Source organism: Bactrocera latifrons, unplaced genomic scaffold (genome assembly GCF_001853355.1).
Source record: "Bactrocera latifrons isolate USDA-ARS-PBARC rearing strain unplaced genomic scaffold, ASM185335v1 scaffold_213, whole genome shotgun sequence".
In the NCBI taxonomy this organism is placed as follows: domain Eukaryota; kingdom Metazoa; phylum Arthropoda; class Insecta; order Diptera; family Tephritidae; genus Bactrocera; species Bactrocera latifrons.
This window is the reverse complement of record NW_017535664.1, coordinates 463342-482261: the sequence shown is the minus strand read 5'-3', so window position 1 is coordinate 482261 and position 18920 is coordinate 463342. Positions and strand designations below refer to the sequence as shown.

Sequence of the window (18920 nt, the reverse complement as noted above, 5' to 3'; positions counted from 1 at the left end):
TTTCAAAAAAATCTGCAAGTTTTCAAAAAAGACAATTGCTCTCCACTATTAAAAAAAAAACTCTTATTCTCAAATATCTACAAGAAAATTCGATAAAGCTTAAAATACGTCATAAGAGTGATAGCACCATCTGTAGTAAATATTGAAATCGATTTGTCTATAAGATAAAACCAATGTGGATATTTAAACGTTAGTTTGCTAAAATCAGGACCATTTTATAAAAGATTTCACACCAAAATCAAAAATTATTCACGGCAAATTTTTAAATGTTTTTCATAATTTTATCTTATCAAAATTTATTTTTCTTATACTTTAAACTACAACTAATAAATAAAAAATTACATTTTGTYATACAAACCTCGGCAAGTGTTGCAAAATTTCTTCAAACTCAGGCACATGTTGAACACACTGTAGCGGAAGCCTCTCTTTCGATCGGCTTTTGTGGTGTTTTTAATTGGCGTTTCTTCCTTCTTAAGTTGGATSACTTTGTAGATTATGCAAATTTTTCTGTCATCACATTTCATGCTTCGTGTTCAGTTTATTTTTATTATACCTATTTCAATTTATTTGTCTAGAAACAATATTTCGTCTTTTATTTTCGAAGTTSAATTTAGATGCGTTAAAATGCATCAATAAAATATTTCACTGTAATGTTTAAAATCACAAGAATCACAAAGGGAAGCACTGATTAAATTCAAAGCGCTTGTTACTGTGCAACCAAAACTTTGTTCATGACGAAAGGCATCGTAAAGTAAWATTAACATCGGGGAATGAGCACCGCAAAATAAAGAAGACAATTTTTCAACGTCTTATCCCAAGAAACATTACATTCAAAATCATTGAATTAGAATTACAGTATGTTTCTTTTGATAGTACACAAGCTTTGGTGTTTCAATGAAGTCCTAAAGATGAACGAGTTAGTTCGACAAATAAAACCAATACCACAAAGTCAGCCTCCGATTTGACACAAAGAAGTTTATCAACTATGTAAAAACATCTTTACAGAGTAATGCAATTGAAACTTGAAAAAATAAATCCAGTTCAGAACCTTGTGGGATATTAAAGATGTCACCAAGAACAAGCGATTTCACTACCACTACGGGCCAGACCACAAAGACAGCTAGGGTAATGAGATAATGGATAATATTGCCAAGATTGATGTACCGTGAAGGTCAAAATGCGGTCTTCCGAGCTGCAAAACTGAAAAAGTCTTGCGTACAGCTGTGAATAAAACAAGAAAAAACGTTAGCTTCAGTTGCACCGAAGCTAAATACCCTTCACAGGTGCATTTCTATTAGTTATTATGTGTTCAGTTTGTAAGGAAGCTATATGCTATAGTAATCCGATCTAAAATTTTTTTTCGGAGATTGCATTGTTGGCTCAGGAAATTACCTAAACCAAATTTCGTGAATATATCTTGTCAAATGTGAAAGTTTTCCATACAAGAACTTGATTCCGATCATTCAGTTTGTATGGCAGCTATATGTTATAGTGGTCCGATATCGGCAGTTCCGACAAATGAGCAGCTTCTTGAAGAGAAAATGACGTTTGCAAAATTTCAAAACGATATCTTAAAAACTGAGGGACCAGTTCGTATATATGCAGACAGATGGACAGACAGACGGACATGGCTAGATCAACTCAGCTCCTCATACCGATCATTTATATATATACTTTATAGGGTCTCCGACGTTTCCTTCTGGGTGTTCGTGACAAACTTAATATAGCCAGTTCAGGGTATAAAAATGAGCTTCATACAGTCTGTCGACAGAAGTGATTGTAAAAAAAATAGTTGGGACGCCACTGGTCACACTCCAGAGGCGGTGCTAAGCAGCAGCTCTCGTAAAAAATATTGCTGCAGTCAACTGCTAGTAACGGAATCGGCTACTAGGAGCATCAGGAGGTCCTCCTCAACTACGTCGAAGATATAAAATAATATGCCGACCAGACTTTAGACGCAACAAACTTCAGACATGCAATGAAAACCATTCACGGTGGAACCATAAACATCTTCCCCGACTCTCTCTCAGTGAATGGCATACTTGGAGTTAAACCACCAACCATTGCGAACGATGAGCTCGAGTTGTCGTGAGAATTGAGAGTAATCCTTGGGCAATTTCGATCTGGATCCTGACATATCAAATGCATGCCCAGCGTGTATCGAGTCACAAGACACCTACTTTCCTAGTTATACTTACTTATATCTGAGTCCTTCTCAGTTAATGGCGTACTTGGAGTCAAGCCCCCACACATTGCAAACGAAAAGCCGCTAGAATCGAGAGTGACCCTTGTGYAGCTTCGTTCTGGATACTGTAGCAGGTTAAACTCCTACTTATCCTGAGTCGACTCCGACATATCCAGCGTACAAGTCCACGAATGACACTAACCACCTGCTTTCATGCCCAGCGAGCTCTACATATCTGGCACCCCTCTCCCTTTGGTGTAACACCTTAGAAAAATTATGTTTCCGTGGACTACAGGTGGATGACCCTGATAACAACTTATCTGAACTTTCCCATACTAGACCAGATATCCGTTTCAACAATAACAACATGACTACAAATTATGGACCTCGTGTCGGCGCTGCATCCGGTATAGCAAAAGTTTAAATAGGCTTTTGGGGGACTTATTGGACTACTACACTAACCTAAAGTAAGTTTTTTAAGTTCTCAAACAAAATCAACGAAAAGTTCAACCATTTCAGATGAAAAAAATATTCGAGTAATGCTGGCGAGTTGTTAGCCATTAACCGGATATAAAGCCGCCACTACATTCCAGTTACGTTGAACCGACAGACGTGAGTTTTCKTCGTGAAAGCCGGGCTTGTTTAGGACACAAAACTGAAATTTTTCCGRCAAATCAAACATTTTTGTACACGATCACCACTTTATTTAGCAAACACAACAACGAAAAAAACAATTTTCCTCACGAAGTTACCACACACACTCAAAGCGGTTCATTGATTAACTTGATCAAATCATCTTGTAAACTCAAGAGCAAGAATGAGCGCAATGCCGACTGCGATTTCAATTTGCTTAGAACGCGAGCGATATGCGAGAAATTCATTATGAAACTCTTATAACGCAACAGCTCATTTTCCAAATATTTATTGCAACCGCTGCCGACATAGCCGCTCAACTCTGCCTCAATCGCCTTCAGCAGTACAATGACATCCCGACGAAACGTGTCCTTCATATTCGCAAATGCATCGTACTCCTGACAACAGTCACATGGCATACTACACTCCGACGAGAGTGTATTGTAGGCGCTCGGTGTTATAATCTCACGCACCATATAATTGCTGAAGACATTGCCCGAAGAGCGCCGCTTTATGCCATTCGCACTCGGTTCACATTGTATGTCCGTGCTGAAGCGTACCTCGGGTGTGCTGCAGCGCATAATTTCACGATGTACACTGCTCTCTACGCTGCTGCCAGCGGCCGCACTGTTGCCGACATTGTCACTGCTGTAACAGCTACCCAATTGTTGCTCACAATTGTTCGAGAAACGTTTTGATTTGGGATCCTCACATCCCTTATATGTGCGGGCTGCAGACGGAATTGTTTTATGAATTCTCACAGTAATTTTTACGAAATAAATTACAAATCACCTGGACACACTACCGGGCAGGAGAGCGGTTGCTTTTTGACTGCATTAAAATTCACCATTTGTAGACGACCGTCGCGCGGTTGATCCGAAAAGGGTCCCTTCAAAACGCCCTCAATGAGACAACAGCACAAATAGCTCATGTAAATGTTGCGCAAACGTCGCTCATCCAAATCGGCGCAATCGTAACGGCACAGCTTGTCCAGCCACAGTTGCGCCAAGCAACTTTCGTCGGAGTTCGGTGTGAAGACCTGATTTGGATCGCGACATAGGTCGAGAAATAGCAGAAAATCTTTTGTGAGTAAGTAATCGAAATCTATACCACTGTTATTGTAAGACATTTTATTGAATTCTTCTTTTTTTACTAATAACCGATTTGCAAGTCACTTAAAATTTAGAAATGCACAAAATAAGTATTTCGGACGAGATTTCACAACGATTTTGTCAAATTTATAAACAAATTTTGTGGAATAAAAATTCAAAGCAATAGCAAATAAGCAGTGTAGAATAGAAGGGTAGTATATATTTGGGCATCTAAGGACTGGCACACACTCAGAAGTTTATTAAATTTTAATTTTAACTTACGCCGATAGGTTGACCTTGGATTTTCAAAAATTTCAGTGGAATTGTAAAACCGATTTTTCCTTATCTTCAGTGGGTTTAAATAGTTTACCTTTAAAAAAAATTACAATTTTTCAAAAAACTACAAAATTTCTAAAATTGTACAAATTTTCAAAGACTAAAAAATTTTAAAAATTCTACATAATTTCAAAAATTCTTCAAATTTTCAAAATCTCGACAAGTTTTCAAAGATTTTACAAATTTTCAATAATTTTAGCAAATTTAAAAAATTCTTCAAATTTTCCAAAAAATCTACAAAATCTCTAAAATTTTTAAAAATTTAGGAAAAAGCTACAATATTTCAAAATTTTACAAATTTTCAAAATATATTCTGCAAATTTATAAAATCTACAAAATTTCCAAAAAGTACTGCTTCACTGTTCTCTTTCTATACCACCAGTACGCATATTCCACAACAAAATCTAGTATACTAAACAATATACCGAAACCCCACAAGTGGAACGCGCCCTGTAGTATATACATGCTCAATACAACCAGTCTTTGAGTACGATCCGTATTGCCACTACCGCTGTCCGCTATTTCGCTCAAATCGAAATCCAAGTCGTTCGGTAACTACTCGTAGAACTCCTCAACTTCGTGAAATTCACGTCGGCTCGAGTAGCGCTATACATTACTATTATTACTATATTCCAGTACTCGAGAAGACCGCTCGCAACTACGGCGGCTTGAAATAACTGAAACTTATAAAGAACCGCGAACCTTTCTGCAATATATACTCCTGCGGCATGGAACGCAAATACTCCTTGRCCACGTGAAATCGCGGACGTCGTCACTGCACATCGTAGGTTGTTATCAAGAGGTCTTTCGCCGCTTCACCATGCAACAGGAAGGCAACACGCCAGTTCTTGCGCATACTGAACGGCAACGCATTGAGAAAGGAGGAAAAGTTCAGTGGCAAAGAGACGGCGCGATATTCAGTCTCACGACAGTGTGCCTCTTTCAGCGCTGGATGTACCGATGTGGAAAGCGTATTTATGCCAATGAATACTCCTCACTACGAGGCAGCATAAAACGCGCATTGAAACTCACATCGGCTGCGCCGACAATCAGCTCGTGCAGTACGCCTGTAAACGAACCGTTCGGCAAGCAAAGGCCATAATTCTCGTTATCAGCGGGYTGCGTGTAATTCGCCGACGCATTGAGATACGACACGACATTGCTCGCGAGCAATGTGTCTACGCCGCTATAACCATCCGCAGCGCGCTCAYGCGGTATGGCGCGCAAAGGATCCTCAAACATTGTGATACGTAGTTGGTGTTTGTGTAGATTTCTCAGCTTATCGTAGAAAYACTGTTCATCGGTGATGCGTTTCAGCGCGAAACCCGCTGTAGTATATGGCTCGAAAGTGTAAATGTGTTGCGCATCGGTTATGATAACGGCGTTTAGTATCTTGCGCTGCCACACGGCGGCGAGCAGTCCATGCAATTGTGTGATTTGTGCATTCCGCCAAATGAAGACGTATTTGTGAAAGTGTTTACGCAGTTGTTTCTCATTCAACGCGCTGACGATGCGCTCCATAGTCGGAATACGCTCGTGGATAACACAAAGACGCTGAAGCTGTTGTAGGGTCGTCTCGACTTTTTGGTCAATGCTTTGAGCATCGTGACGTGTGTGGGCAACTCAGCCATACATTTCAATAAATGCAATTCCAAATTGTATGTGGTGCTATCCTGCTGCGCGTCAGTGTATACTGTGCAGATGTAGGCATCATATTTCGWASCGATTTAACRCRCTTTATGCRCCAGCAGTAAGTCATCAGTGTGCSCGAACGGCAGCGTTGCGTTCCAAGCCTCCAAATGATAAGCGATAGTCGCCGTGCAGATTTCGGRAATCAAGAGCAATGTGACTAGTTTGAGGTAAAACATTTTTACGATTAACAAAAAGTATTGTAATGTGCCCCATACTTATTGGTTTTATAGCGCTTTGGCTGGACGCTTCATTAGCAATGTAAACAAGTGGCGACATAAGGGTGTGTTTACACGCATAACCCATTAAGTAACTGCGACACATGTGATATATGGTCACTACTACGCCCAAAGCGACTTTTTGTCTTAATTAATTTTTATCTTTTAATAAACAAAAAATATCATGTAGTTTTAACCAGTGCAGATAACCATAGAATACTTCAGAAAACATATTGTGTCGTCTATGGGTTCACAAATATACTTAGTAGTTTTAGCGGTAGCATTAGAATCACCTGTTTAAGCCAATAAAATGCTCTTAAACTGGCATATTCAGTTGTAAATGCCGCTTAAAGCAATAATAATGTCGTTAACGACTGATTTCAAAAAAATTGTGTTTCGGGATCCCGAAACAATATATTATGTACATATATATTGATAGTCCAAAAGTAATTTATTTCTGTAAAAACTACCAAAAAAATGAATATGGTTATATTTTGTACAATCTCGAAATGATACATTTTCTGTAGGAAATTCGGGATCCCGAAATAATATACTATGTATATACATGAAAAAGTCAAAAAACAATTTATTTAGAAAACCTCCCAAAACCAAATTAGAGAACGTTATAGCACGCAGAGTGCCGAAATCGCAAATTTTTTTCTGTGGAATCCCGTTTGTAAATTCGGGATCACGAACTACAAAAAATAAATTAAAGAACGTTATAGCATCACAAGAAATTAAAGAACCTTAATGGCATAAAAATTTTCGAAATCCCGCAATTTTGTTATATTATTATGTATAGTATATCCCGTTTGTAAATTCGGGATCCCGAATTAATTTATCGAATAATGAGTTCAAAAAACAAGTTATTTYAGCGAAAAATTACAAAACAGAAACTGAACAACGTGGTATGATATGCACTTTCAAAATACCCCATTTTTCTGTAGAGGCGATTTGGGATCCCGAAAAAATAATTACACTAAACTGTTTAATAAAAATTTATTTCAAAAATAACTACATAAAATTAATGAAAYATCATTAAAGCATAACAAATACAGAAATACCGAATTTTTCTATTGAGTCCCTTTTGTAATTKCGRGATCCCGAARTAATWTATGGAATAATGAATTMAAAAAACATTTTTTTATAGAAAAATTAGAAAAAAAGAGTTAATGACAAATCATGAAATTCCGATTTTTTTAAGCAGTTCCGTTTCATTGCCTTGAAGTCGTTTTTCTTGCTGAACTAGTTGGTGAAAAAAATTTTTTTAATGAATTTACAAAACAGCAAAATTATCGTTTCCAAATCCCGAAATAATACTTGAGTCGCAGGCAAGAGCCTTTTAATAATTAGCATAATTGTAGTTGTAAGTATATAAGCACAAGCCATATTTTTGGCTAATAATTTGAGCTAAATGTTCCGAAAAATGTCGAAAGCCCTAATCCCATTTAAAAAAAAAAGTCGATAAGGAGAACTGTAAAATTCTGACAAAACGGCCTGAGACCCTGAATCTAAATCGATACTGTGAAATGTAAAATTCTTACATAGAAGTCTGAGACGCTGAATATCCTGATGGAATTTTGTGATATTTAAAAATAATAATTAAAGTCCCGAAATTTTTCGGGATCTCGAATCCTCTTTTTCACAAATTGAAAATGATATATTAGTATAAAGATCATTAATCGTAGAAAAAAAATTATTCTAACGCCTAATTGTAGGCAATGTTTTTAGTGCTAAAACGGAGAGCAATAAACTGCTGCCTACATTTAGGATGATGTTGAATAAACTGAAAAAATTWATTAACGCTGATTGTGTTTACTCGCCAATTTCAGTTTTATTTATTATTTGCTCAGCCGTCAAGCTCTTCAGCTAAAAGTTTTCAAAACACGCTTCACTGACAAAAATGTTTTACGCGCGCTTAGTCGTAGTGCTGCYAATCACCGAAATCCTCGTAATAGCCACTGGAACTCATACGCAATCACGTTTCAATTTAATAACACCAAACGATTATGACACCTTGAGCCGAAGAGTATGCAATATTGCCTCAAAAGTGGATGCACGCGTCAATTTCGTATATATCAACCMTGATGACCAAAATAACACCCTGTATCAATTGGAACACAAATTACACGGTTGTATGGCGAAGTTGCCGAGCTTTACGCTGCAATTAGAGAACTATAAAAAAGAACTCTCTCGCAGTTATGATACCTTGAGTGTCTTCAGCTTAGTTGGACATAATGCCACCCACATCAAGTGGATCACCGACATGCTAAATGCGAAACAACAGCGCAAACAGTATCATAAATATATTTTCGTTTGGAGAAATGCGGAAGAGGTCCAATTGCAACAAYTGTTCAAAGCTGTTTGGGCCAARCAAATCTTGGATGCGATCGCAGTAACAAGCGCCACAGCGATTTACACCTTTGAGCCGTTCACAGCCGCGGGATTTGTCGTAAAGCGTCGGCTYGTGGGTGAACCATACTTCTACGATAAATTGAAGAATCTGCAACACTATCAGCTGCGCATCTCAATGTTCAGAGACTTCTTACGCGCCGTGCCTAAACCTCAGCCACAAGTGGGCTATAGTGGCGTGGATGGTTTGATGGCGAGTAGTCTGGTGTTGCAACTAAATGCAACCGTGAAATATGTAGCACCAGCGGACAACGAAAACTATGGTGCCTGCCTGGACAATGGCACCTTCACGGGTGTGCTACGCGATCTAATCGCCGGCTCGACGCACATCAACTTCAACGCACAGTTCGTGTTGCCCTGTGCCGCCGAGCACATTGAGACCTTGTATCCCTACKTGAAACGTATCCTGTACGTGGTAGTACCGGCAGCAGAAATGTTTCCCGCCTATCTGATCTTCGTCTACGCCTACAAGGATGCATTGTGGCGCGCATTACTCGTATTTTTCTTTCTAATTATTGGCGCATTCGCTCTGCTCAAGTGGACCATCGAAAGTTTACGYAATGTGGAGAAAATGAAAGACGCGCGCTGGTATGATTTAATCGAAATCTTCTGGAAGGTACAACTCGGTGTGCCCATCGATCATTTCTCCAGCACAAATACATTGCGCACATTTCTTATGGCTTGGATACTCTTCAATTATGTGATGACAAGCATATATTTCGCCAAGGTCGAGAGCATTTTCGTGCATGCCTCATACTATCCGGAAATTGATCAACTCGACGATTTGCACACCTTAAATGTGCCCATATTTGGTGTGCAAAATATATTTACGGCCGTAGAACCAGCGTTAAAGCCAGCGCATTGGCGCACTATCGAGCAGCATGGCGTGCAGTTGCCACTACAATTCTCCTCATTTCAATTCGCTGTGCCGTTAAGCAAGCGAAAACATTGGCGTGTCGCATTTCTGCTACGAGGTGAAACGGCGAAGGATTTATTGGTGAAGACCTACGATGTAGAACGCAGGCGTCCGCGATTTCATGTCGTCAAGCAGCATTTGCATGCTATGCCACAGACRTATTTATTGCCGAAGGGTTCGCCGTTTCGCTACAAGTTCGAGCAGTTCGAGAGTCGTGTTTTGGAAAGTGGCATTTTCGAGTATTGGTCGCGTAATGCTCTGCATCAGCGCAATAATGGGCAACCACCCAGTTTAGAGGAGTTTCGCAATGAATTGCCACATGATCTGAATTTCGAGCCGAAGGAAATTGACGCCGCCGACGACCTCGAGGAGAAAGTGGTGTTAAATATGCGCATTTTGCAGGGTCCCTTCTATGTGTGGGGTTTCGGTATGTTATTCAGTTTGATTGGTTTCGCCTTGGAGCATGTATGCTGGTGGTATTGGAGGCCACGGTTCGTTATGGTTTAAATTTACGATAAAAAATATATTTATTTTTTTTAGAAAATTGTTTGATTGTTTGTTTTGCAAAGTTTGTAAGAACATTGTGAATGAAATGTAAGCACAAAAATTCTTKAGGAATGTGATGATAGGATGTGAAGTATAGTCTTATCGAATGGTGAATCCAACAAGTAACTGGTATAAATAGCATAGATAGGCATAATGACCATTTTGGTGTACATAAAGTCTCTAGTATTGAAAAAAAAAAATTTATTGACTTTTTAGACCAAAATAGATTWTATTTTTAGTAGAGCGATGAATCGAACAAGCAACTGGTATAATAACATAGAATGACATAATCAGTCTGCACATAAAATATCGAGTTAAAGCTTATTAATTTTTTTAACCAAAAAAAACTTATTCATAGCAGAACGGAGTGTCGAATATGTAGAAAGTAGTATTTCAATATATTTGCATTTAAAGCCATCGTGTATAACCAAAACTATCGACATCATCTAGAAGAATTATTGTGACAGTTTAAATGTTATAAAGTAACCCGATGAACCTCTTATGCTGATGCCATTTCGATTCAAGTAAGATTTAGATTAAGTAGACAGTCGCTATTGGAGTCTTACAGGATCTTTGGTTTAGAAGGCTAGTGGAAAAGTTAAAACGTCAGAAGTTGTAGCACAATGCTCTCGAAATCTATTCCAAAAATATACCTTTATCGCTAAAATCAGTTCGCCGAGGAGAAAAAATAAGATACTTGTGATGATACAAATTTTTGGAAATGAGCTGATAAATCCCTACTTCTGATTCCATTCTGATATCCAGCATTAAACAAAATCAAGATTAAGTAGTTATTTTTTAATAGAAACTCAAAAGCTCATTTAGATCACACTTTATTCTAATGGCACAGTTCTAAGACGCAGGGTGTCCACCAGGACTACGGAATCTACTCCAAAAAAATATATGACATAGGACTGTTACCGGGTAAGAAAAAATTCAGTAAAGTTAGGTTTTGGAAATATTATAGGTTAGATCTACAAGAATATAGTAATTATATTATTCAATCCGCATTCGTATTACTTACGAGATGTTTGATAGTCAGGTCTATCTTTGGAGATAGTCATTAACGTTCGTATTTTAACAAGTGATGAGTTTATCGAGCATAAACTAATGATTACAATAAAAAGTGCGAAAATATAGAAAATGCAAAGCTCAGAGAATTCAAATCATTTCACTTATGGTGGAACTTTCAACCATATTTTTTTAAGAGATAAAAATCGAGCTAAGTTTTTACKTCTTTGAAATGGACCAGCAAAGCAAGGTTAGGACGGGAACAAGAAAAAGTTTTGTGCTATTAACAGGTAAAATTTTTTTTTATATTTTTCCAGAAAATATTCGGATTATTATTATTATTTTTTATTTTTTTTTTTTTAAAAATAATTTTTTTGCATTTTAAAATCAACATAGCTAAACGAAAAAAAAAATCAACTCGTCAAAAAAATGTCGATATTGGTCATCATAATAGAAATTTTCATCTTTATTAACAACAACCACGCATAAYAAACAAGAAAATAAACAGAACATCACTCAAATTGCTTTCGAGAGCACAGCCAGACACTCACAAAAACCGGTGCAAAATATCCAAAACCATTGCCACTGAATAAGGTAAAAGCAAATTATTATTAAAAGGAATTAAAAGTATTATTAATTGAAAGGTAAAACATCTGCAGCAATGGCAACAATTAAATTGAATGTAAACAAACTCAAATGGCCGCAGATAAACAAATTATGTTTACACATAAATACATATATATGTATGCATGTGGTTGTGAATTAAGTCAAGGTCAGCTAAAGAATAATATAAACAGCCACAGAAATACAGAAATTGGACAGATATATGCATATGCATATGGCTAAGTATATTTATATATGTATGTATGTGCCAAAGATAACAATCAAAAAGCAATGTAAATTACTGACAGTTTATAAATACTCAAGTGTCGAAAGAATCATGGGACATGCGAGTGTGCGGTTTTARGATTGAGAATATACGCAAATATAGCAAAAATATGTGCATACATACATATATGCGTGCCTTATACACAAACAAATATTCCTTCCTAGAGAAATTTATACTTGTTTATTCCGCAAAAGCAAATAAACTCAACAATTTAAAATGCATWAAGCTTTTAATTAATATTAATTGTGGGATTTTCTAGAAACGATTTTAAAGGAYAATGGAAAGTTTTGTTAGAATTTGTATTTGAAGTGAGTTTGGGAAATTGTTAAGATCTTCTCGATCGCTTCGCTCAWCTTATGGTCAACATAATCGGCCTACTTGAGCGTATTATTCGCTTCACCATCACCCATCTTGACAATGTGATACACGAAGACATCGATTTGCTCTATGGACTCTTGAAAAATTCCAAGAAGATCTGAGCCAACTTTTGTTCAGCGAGAAGACCCCATTTCATAAAAACACGAAAACAAAAAAAAAAAAAAACCCGTTTCATGTGGTTTGTTGTGATGCCGGTGAGGACGTGACCGTCACTGGCGACCGTCATCGCGCCATGATAACCGACTATTTGATGTCTGAAATTGAAGCTCGTGATCTCGGCGATATTTGCTTTCAACAAAACGGTGCCACTTCCTACACATCGCATCAATCAATATACCTATGTATTTACTGACAGAAAACTTCGGTGAGCAGATAATGGCCAGCAAGATCGTGTGATATCACACCGTTAGACTTTTTTCTGCGGGGATATGTAAAGTCTAAAGTCTATGCGGACAATTCCGCTTCGATTCAGGCTTTGGAGCAAAACATCACGCCTGTCATTCGCCAGTTGCCAGTCGAAATGTTCGAAGGAGTCATCCAAATTTGGACTCAACGGCTGGACCATCTGAGAGATGATAGCCGCGGTCAAAAGAAAAGAGATAATTTTCAAAAAATAAAATCCAAGGAATGTTCACTCGGTTGATAATAAAGGTTACTCATTAAATATTAAATTTCTGTGTTTTTTCTTTAAAAAAAAAAGTATTTAATCTTCAAGTGGATTATCTTTTAATATATTTTGCATGAAAAACCTGTCTTTTTATTGCAATATAAAAAAGCTTAGCTCTTTATAARTTTTGTAATATATTCTTATCAATTCAATTTTATGTGGCTCTAAACACACATGTCCAATTATTATTTACATGAAATATGTAGAGCTTATCATATGATAACGCTTCTACAACTTTTTGAATCAAAGCTGCCAAATCATTCGCTTTGAAACAAGTTTTATCAACTAATATAAAATATATACACATACATATATGAATATATAGTATATATGAGTCTTCAAATGTTAGCCACACAGAAACGTTGGCGTTTTGTGATTTTGTTAGCAAATTTAATTTAATTTATGYCTCGGAAGCTTTACTTTTCCATCAAAAACTCAGTTGTAGCTAAAACAATGCAGACAAATTCAATTAGAACAAAGACAGTGCTGAGATGAGTCAACTTATATCCTATATGTACATACCTATATATACGCACATATACATAAGCATATATGTAATGTACATATTCGTATTAGTTTCAAAATAAAAATGTGAAAGTTATACTTTTCAAAGTTTTTGTGCAAAATTTTAATTTTTGGTTAAACAGAACTAAGAGGAAAATTAAATTCATTTGAGATTTTGAGGAAATTTTTTTTATGTAGTTTATGAACAGTAGCAGAAATGAATGTACTATATTTATAATATATATATTCATATGCATTAATATTTATATCATCGTATTTTGGTTGAATTATTTCCATAAATGATTGAGGAAGTAGCTTCCATAGATGAAAAAGTCTTTAAAAATATGACATTTTCATATTTTGAAACCAGAGCGCCACCTAGCTTCTCGATAAAAAGATACTTTCCGCCATATAGTTTAATAAACTGAGGTTATTGAAACTACAAGCTTTTATATGCCTTGCAGTTTCGGTCAAATTTCTTTCGGTAAAGTGAATTTTTGAGGTCGTCAGCGCTGATATTTTYTCTTTAGAATATATTTTAGACATATTAGCAGTTTTATATCGTTGAAATCATACTAATGTGGAMATTTGTGTAATTCCACCAAAAAGTAGACTAGTTTTAGTATGTTTTAGTAAATGATGTTTTGATACAAAAAGTACAAGCTTATAATACAGGACACAAGTTTTCAGATAATTCGATGGGTGACAACTAATCTTCAACGCTTCAAGCTTAGGAGCGTTCATAGATGCAGAATATCGAAGAGAGAGAAAAAAGGCACCGATTGCCCCACACTGCTGTAGAGGAGCCATTAGCAAGAGTCTCTCAAAGAATGTGGTCCTCTGACTCTATGACAAAATAGTCAAGCTCAGTATGTTCTATGGAGCCTTTATGTGATAAACCGCTATTGCAAAGAAACACGAGATCGTTCAACGGACGGACAGCATGTGGGGTGCACTAAGTTCCACTCCAACCATGGCACTTAATGCCATTTTGAACATTGTGTCCGTAGACGTTATCGGAAGGTGTAAGAAGGCGTATCTAAACCACCCGGCGTCGAAGTAAAAACACTGTTATTTACAGAGATTTTTTCGAAGACTACGACATCACTTCTAATATAGCCTTGATTTAATACAACGAAAATGCAACCCTGGGGAGATATTTCCATACTGAAAACTCAGAAACAGATTCATATAGTAGGCGATAGGAAAAATGTTGAGAAATAAAAAATAAATTGAAAAGCTATGAGATTTTTAAGTTAAACTCCAAACAACGGAAAAAATATGAAGGAATAAAAATAAATAAATCACTAAAGACAAAAGTGAAGGACAATTAAACCAAACGAAAAATGCTAAATAATTTAAACTGCAGAAAAAAAAAATATCTTTTTTTTTCAAGCATATAAAAAGCAAACTTTGGTGCATCCGACAACATAAATTCGAAGCAACAACAACGCCAACTAACTTAATAGCAGAAAGTKTTTAGTGATGGCAGAAGAGTTGCAGAGCCACTGGTTGCTTGCCAAATTTTTCAACGTACAACAATGTAAATGTACCGGAAATAGTACATACAATGTGTGAGAATGTCTAGGAGTGATATGTAGATTCTTTTGAAAAAACCCAGTAACAAATTGAAAAAAAAAAATACACCATATATATATTTTTTTTTTAAATTTGAGGTTATACATGCATTGGTTAATGTACTTTAGTGATCCTAACTGCAATATCAGGCTGAGTGCTGGGTAGCAGYCCCACAAACAGGGCAAGGCGGATGCAGATTTTGGACTGGGCGCCCTTAGAATTGTATCTACTAGAAAATAGTACTTTTGACTTTTGAACCCCAAATAAATCTTGCAGATTAGCCAATATGCRAGAAAAAAATTGACAACCAATATCAATGGCTAATATAGGCCCTGAACTTCTCTCAACACCCCATTATATAAGAATCCTTCGATGATATATGAAAAATATTGATGGYTTCTATAACTCTACTGAGTTTTAGAACTCTTTGACATTGCCTTAAAATCGAGAGTACTGCGGTGAAAATGATTSTACCGCTAGCATTCTCATACATACGAGTCTATATATGTATCTTCAAAATCGTACAAAAGCATCGTGTGTAGTTTACAAACTCACTAGATTCACAGCGAGCGGCAATGCCTGGCATGGCAATGCAAAATTTCTCAGGAATTTGAAGTATCAGCTATCAACGCGCCAATGCCACCGAATTCATACATATACACACGAGTATTAAAATATGTGAGTGTAGATGTGYATAGTATTCRGAGAGCTGCATAAATGCAAGTAACAACTTGCAGTTAACGCCAAAGGCTGGCAACAACAAGTGCGAGAATCTGAAATATCAGCGAGCTCGTACTTTACTATTGTCATCGTAGAAGTTTGTTGCAGCAAAGACAACGCCAGAGTAACGGGGAGTGCAGTGAGGTGGACGTGTGTGCAGAAATTTGGCAGCATTCGCATTACTATTTTTGTATTTTTATTTAAATAATTTTTTTTTTGGTCATTCCGTTGGCACAGACAGAAAAGAATTTACGCAAATTGACCAAGAGAGTGACTTTCCGAATTCCATTTTTTCGGGCGAATATTTCAGCAGAATTTTTCAATATATTTTTGCACTAAGGATTACAACTAAAGTAATACAAAAATGCCTAGTATTTCATCCTATCCTTTGGTACTTCAAYCTAGGTTCAGTCTGGGTCAAGAACACAAAACTTCGCCAGTTGTCTCTAACCTATGCGACGTCAGGTCAGTGATATATACCAAATGCAGATAGGTCCCTATGCACTGTCCTTTCATAGAATGCGTGGGCGTTTTTGGAAGAGGTTTTCCGCAGGCGCATGGTACAGTATAGAGTAATAAAAAGTCTAAAAAGCTTCTAGAAACTTTTGAACAAAAAAACATTTTTTCCAAGATTGCTTTGGAAAGCCATAAAGCTTGCAGTTCATTTAGTTTGTCAAAAAAAGTCTTGCGGTATTTTCGCTAGTTGGCGCTGAGAGCGCGTAGTTCTAGTTTTATTCGTCGCATTGGGTCATGATATACCTTTTTGGAAAGCTCATTTCACGCTTCGTCGTTCGTGAGTTATAGCGTCGCAAACATGGAGCAAAATAAAGGGAAAATACGGTATATTTTACAGTACTACTACGATAAAGGCAAAAATGCATCTCAAGCCGCCAATAAAATTTGTGCAGTTTATGGATCCGATACAGTTTCCATTTCCACCGCACAACAATGGTTTCAACGTTTTCGTTCTGGTGTAGAGGTGGTCGAAGATGCGCCACGCTCCGGAAGGCCTGTCGTCGAAAATTGTGATAAAATCGCTGAATTGGTCGAAAGAGACCGGCATAGTTGCAGCCGTAGCATCGATCAAGAGCTGGGCATGAGTCATCAAACCGTTATAAAATAAAAAAAATAAATAAATAAAAAAATACCGCAAGACTTTTTTGGCAATCTATTATTACGCCAGGTTTTAGTTGAAAGATTATGTGAGTAACTTAAAACTAATAGAAAATGAGTCAAAGTTCTTCTGTGATACAGGTTAACAAGAAATCAATTTTAAGAAAAATATCCCAAACTTTTTTWACGAAACTATGAATGTTCAAACCTTGAATAGGATACAGATTTCGATAGTTGAAGTGCGCTTCGTCGAAGTTTTACCGACACAATAACAAACACAGACTCTATAAATAATAATAAACCTTTAAGCTTGAAGTACCTGCAGTAATGTTCTACTTAGGATTTTCAGTAGCAAAAATATTACAGAAAATTGCGATTGAGATTAGAATGTTTGCAATTTGTTTTATCACCCCATAGTACCTTTGTAATGTGCTGTGTGYTATGAGTGTTCCAAGATCTGAATGATTAAAGGAGCTGAATGGTCTAGTCTGATTTTTTTGTGAATTTGCAACTGAGAGTCTAGTTATTGCCTCYTTACATATCCTAACCGTGAGCTGCTTTCATTAATTTCATAACGTGAGCTGGTTTGAGCAGAAGCAATATTTCCGCCTTCAGTCTTAAAGACTGAGTTGTAGTCATTTAGTTTGACACTACCTTTGTGTACTTCAGAACTACTAGTGCATATATGTACGTAGCCAAACTGCCGTGAAAAACTGGAAGAATTAACCATAACGTCAAATTATTCCTTAAGGACTTGTGGCTTGTCACGAGAAGCAAGTCTGCTATAACTATATTTATATGTGAAAGCATTACCACGTAAATACTAAAGTACTCATGCAGGAGATCTGTCAAGATCGATCGTTCATAATCACAAGAAATAATAATAAAAAATTATGTTAGTACATAAATATTATGAAATTAATGAAAGCTGAGCTTTCCAATACTAACATGTATCACAAAAGATTGAAATCGGATCCGAACTAATATATATACATATAAAAATGTGACGTAAAAGTCATAACATTTCGCGCAAATCATTCAAAACTTAAATTAATTTACATACATATATGTGATCTCATTTTATTAAAAAAAACAAATCTGTCAAAAAAATTTATTAAAGAAAGCATTTTTCACGTTATTATTTAACACTATCAAAAGTTCGGCGACCTTCGCCTYTTGTTTACGACTCGTGCAGCCTTCAGCAAGCGGATGATGCGCGGCGATCGTCACCCAAAGCAGCAAATTGAAATTGATTTCCGCCCGCTGCACACGGACACACCCGCAAGCGCGAATTTGTGATTTCAGCAGCAAATTGTACAACTTAGTCATTCATTAATTTTTACKAAATAAAAAATGATACAGTTATAAATTAAAATTTTTTGCTGGTAAATTAATGCAAGATTTATTAGTTTCATTTGCGAAAAAAGGAAAAATTCATATGAAAATTGTGCACGAAGAGGGGGTGTCACCAATGCGATGTTTGTGGTTTGAAGCGCAAAGAAACGTGCGAATTAAAGTGGAGCACGCACAATTAAAACAATTAAAGTACTCTGACACAAATTAGCACTTCAATTAGTCGACACAGAAGTTGCAAAATGTGGAAAAAAATGTTATTAAAAAATTTAGAATAGTTGTCAACGATATGCTCACATATACATATAAGTATATATACTAGGGTGGGTAAAAAAAAAATATTTTTTGTTATTAAAAAATGTAAGAATGAGTGTCAACGATAAGCGGACATATATACATATACTAGGGTGGCCCAAAAAAAAATTTTTTTTTTTTTTGGAAATTTAACAGGTTCCTTGTCCAATGTATCACATGTGATACAAAATTATTTTCTTATACCATGTGTACAGCGTCCATGTATCATATATATATGAACAAATTTTTGGTTGATTTGAAATAAGTTTATTAAATGTATCACTGATGATGCATTGAATGCATGCAATTCAACTTCGTAGTGACACGTTCGTGTATCATAGCTGATACAAATTTTTTGTTACCGTTATATCACTGTCAAGATGTGTG

The 18920-nt window shown here is 36.4% G+C and overlaps 2 protein-coding genes across 12 annotated transcripts in view; both read right to left on the bottom strand.

Annotated features, from left to right (window-relative positions):
• The window catches only part of LOC108968386, a 169698-nt gene that overhangs the window by 61783 nt on the left and 88995 nt on the right, over positions 1-18920 (bottom strand). The window lies entirely within an intron of this gene.
• On the bottom strand, positions 2892-4050 carry LOC108968389. Its single transcript, XM_018932408.1, has 2 exons — positions 3611-4050; positions 2892-3548 (listed from the first exon to the last, which is right to left on the bottom strand). Exons 1-2 carry the CDS (start codon positions 3945-3947, stop codon positions 2947-2949), a joined length of 939 nt encoding a protein of 312 aa, XP_018787953.1. The 5' UTR covers positions 3948-4050; the 3' UTR covers positions 2892-2946.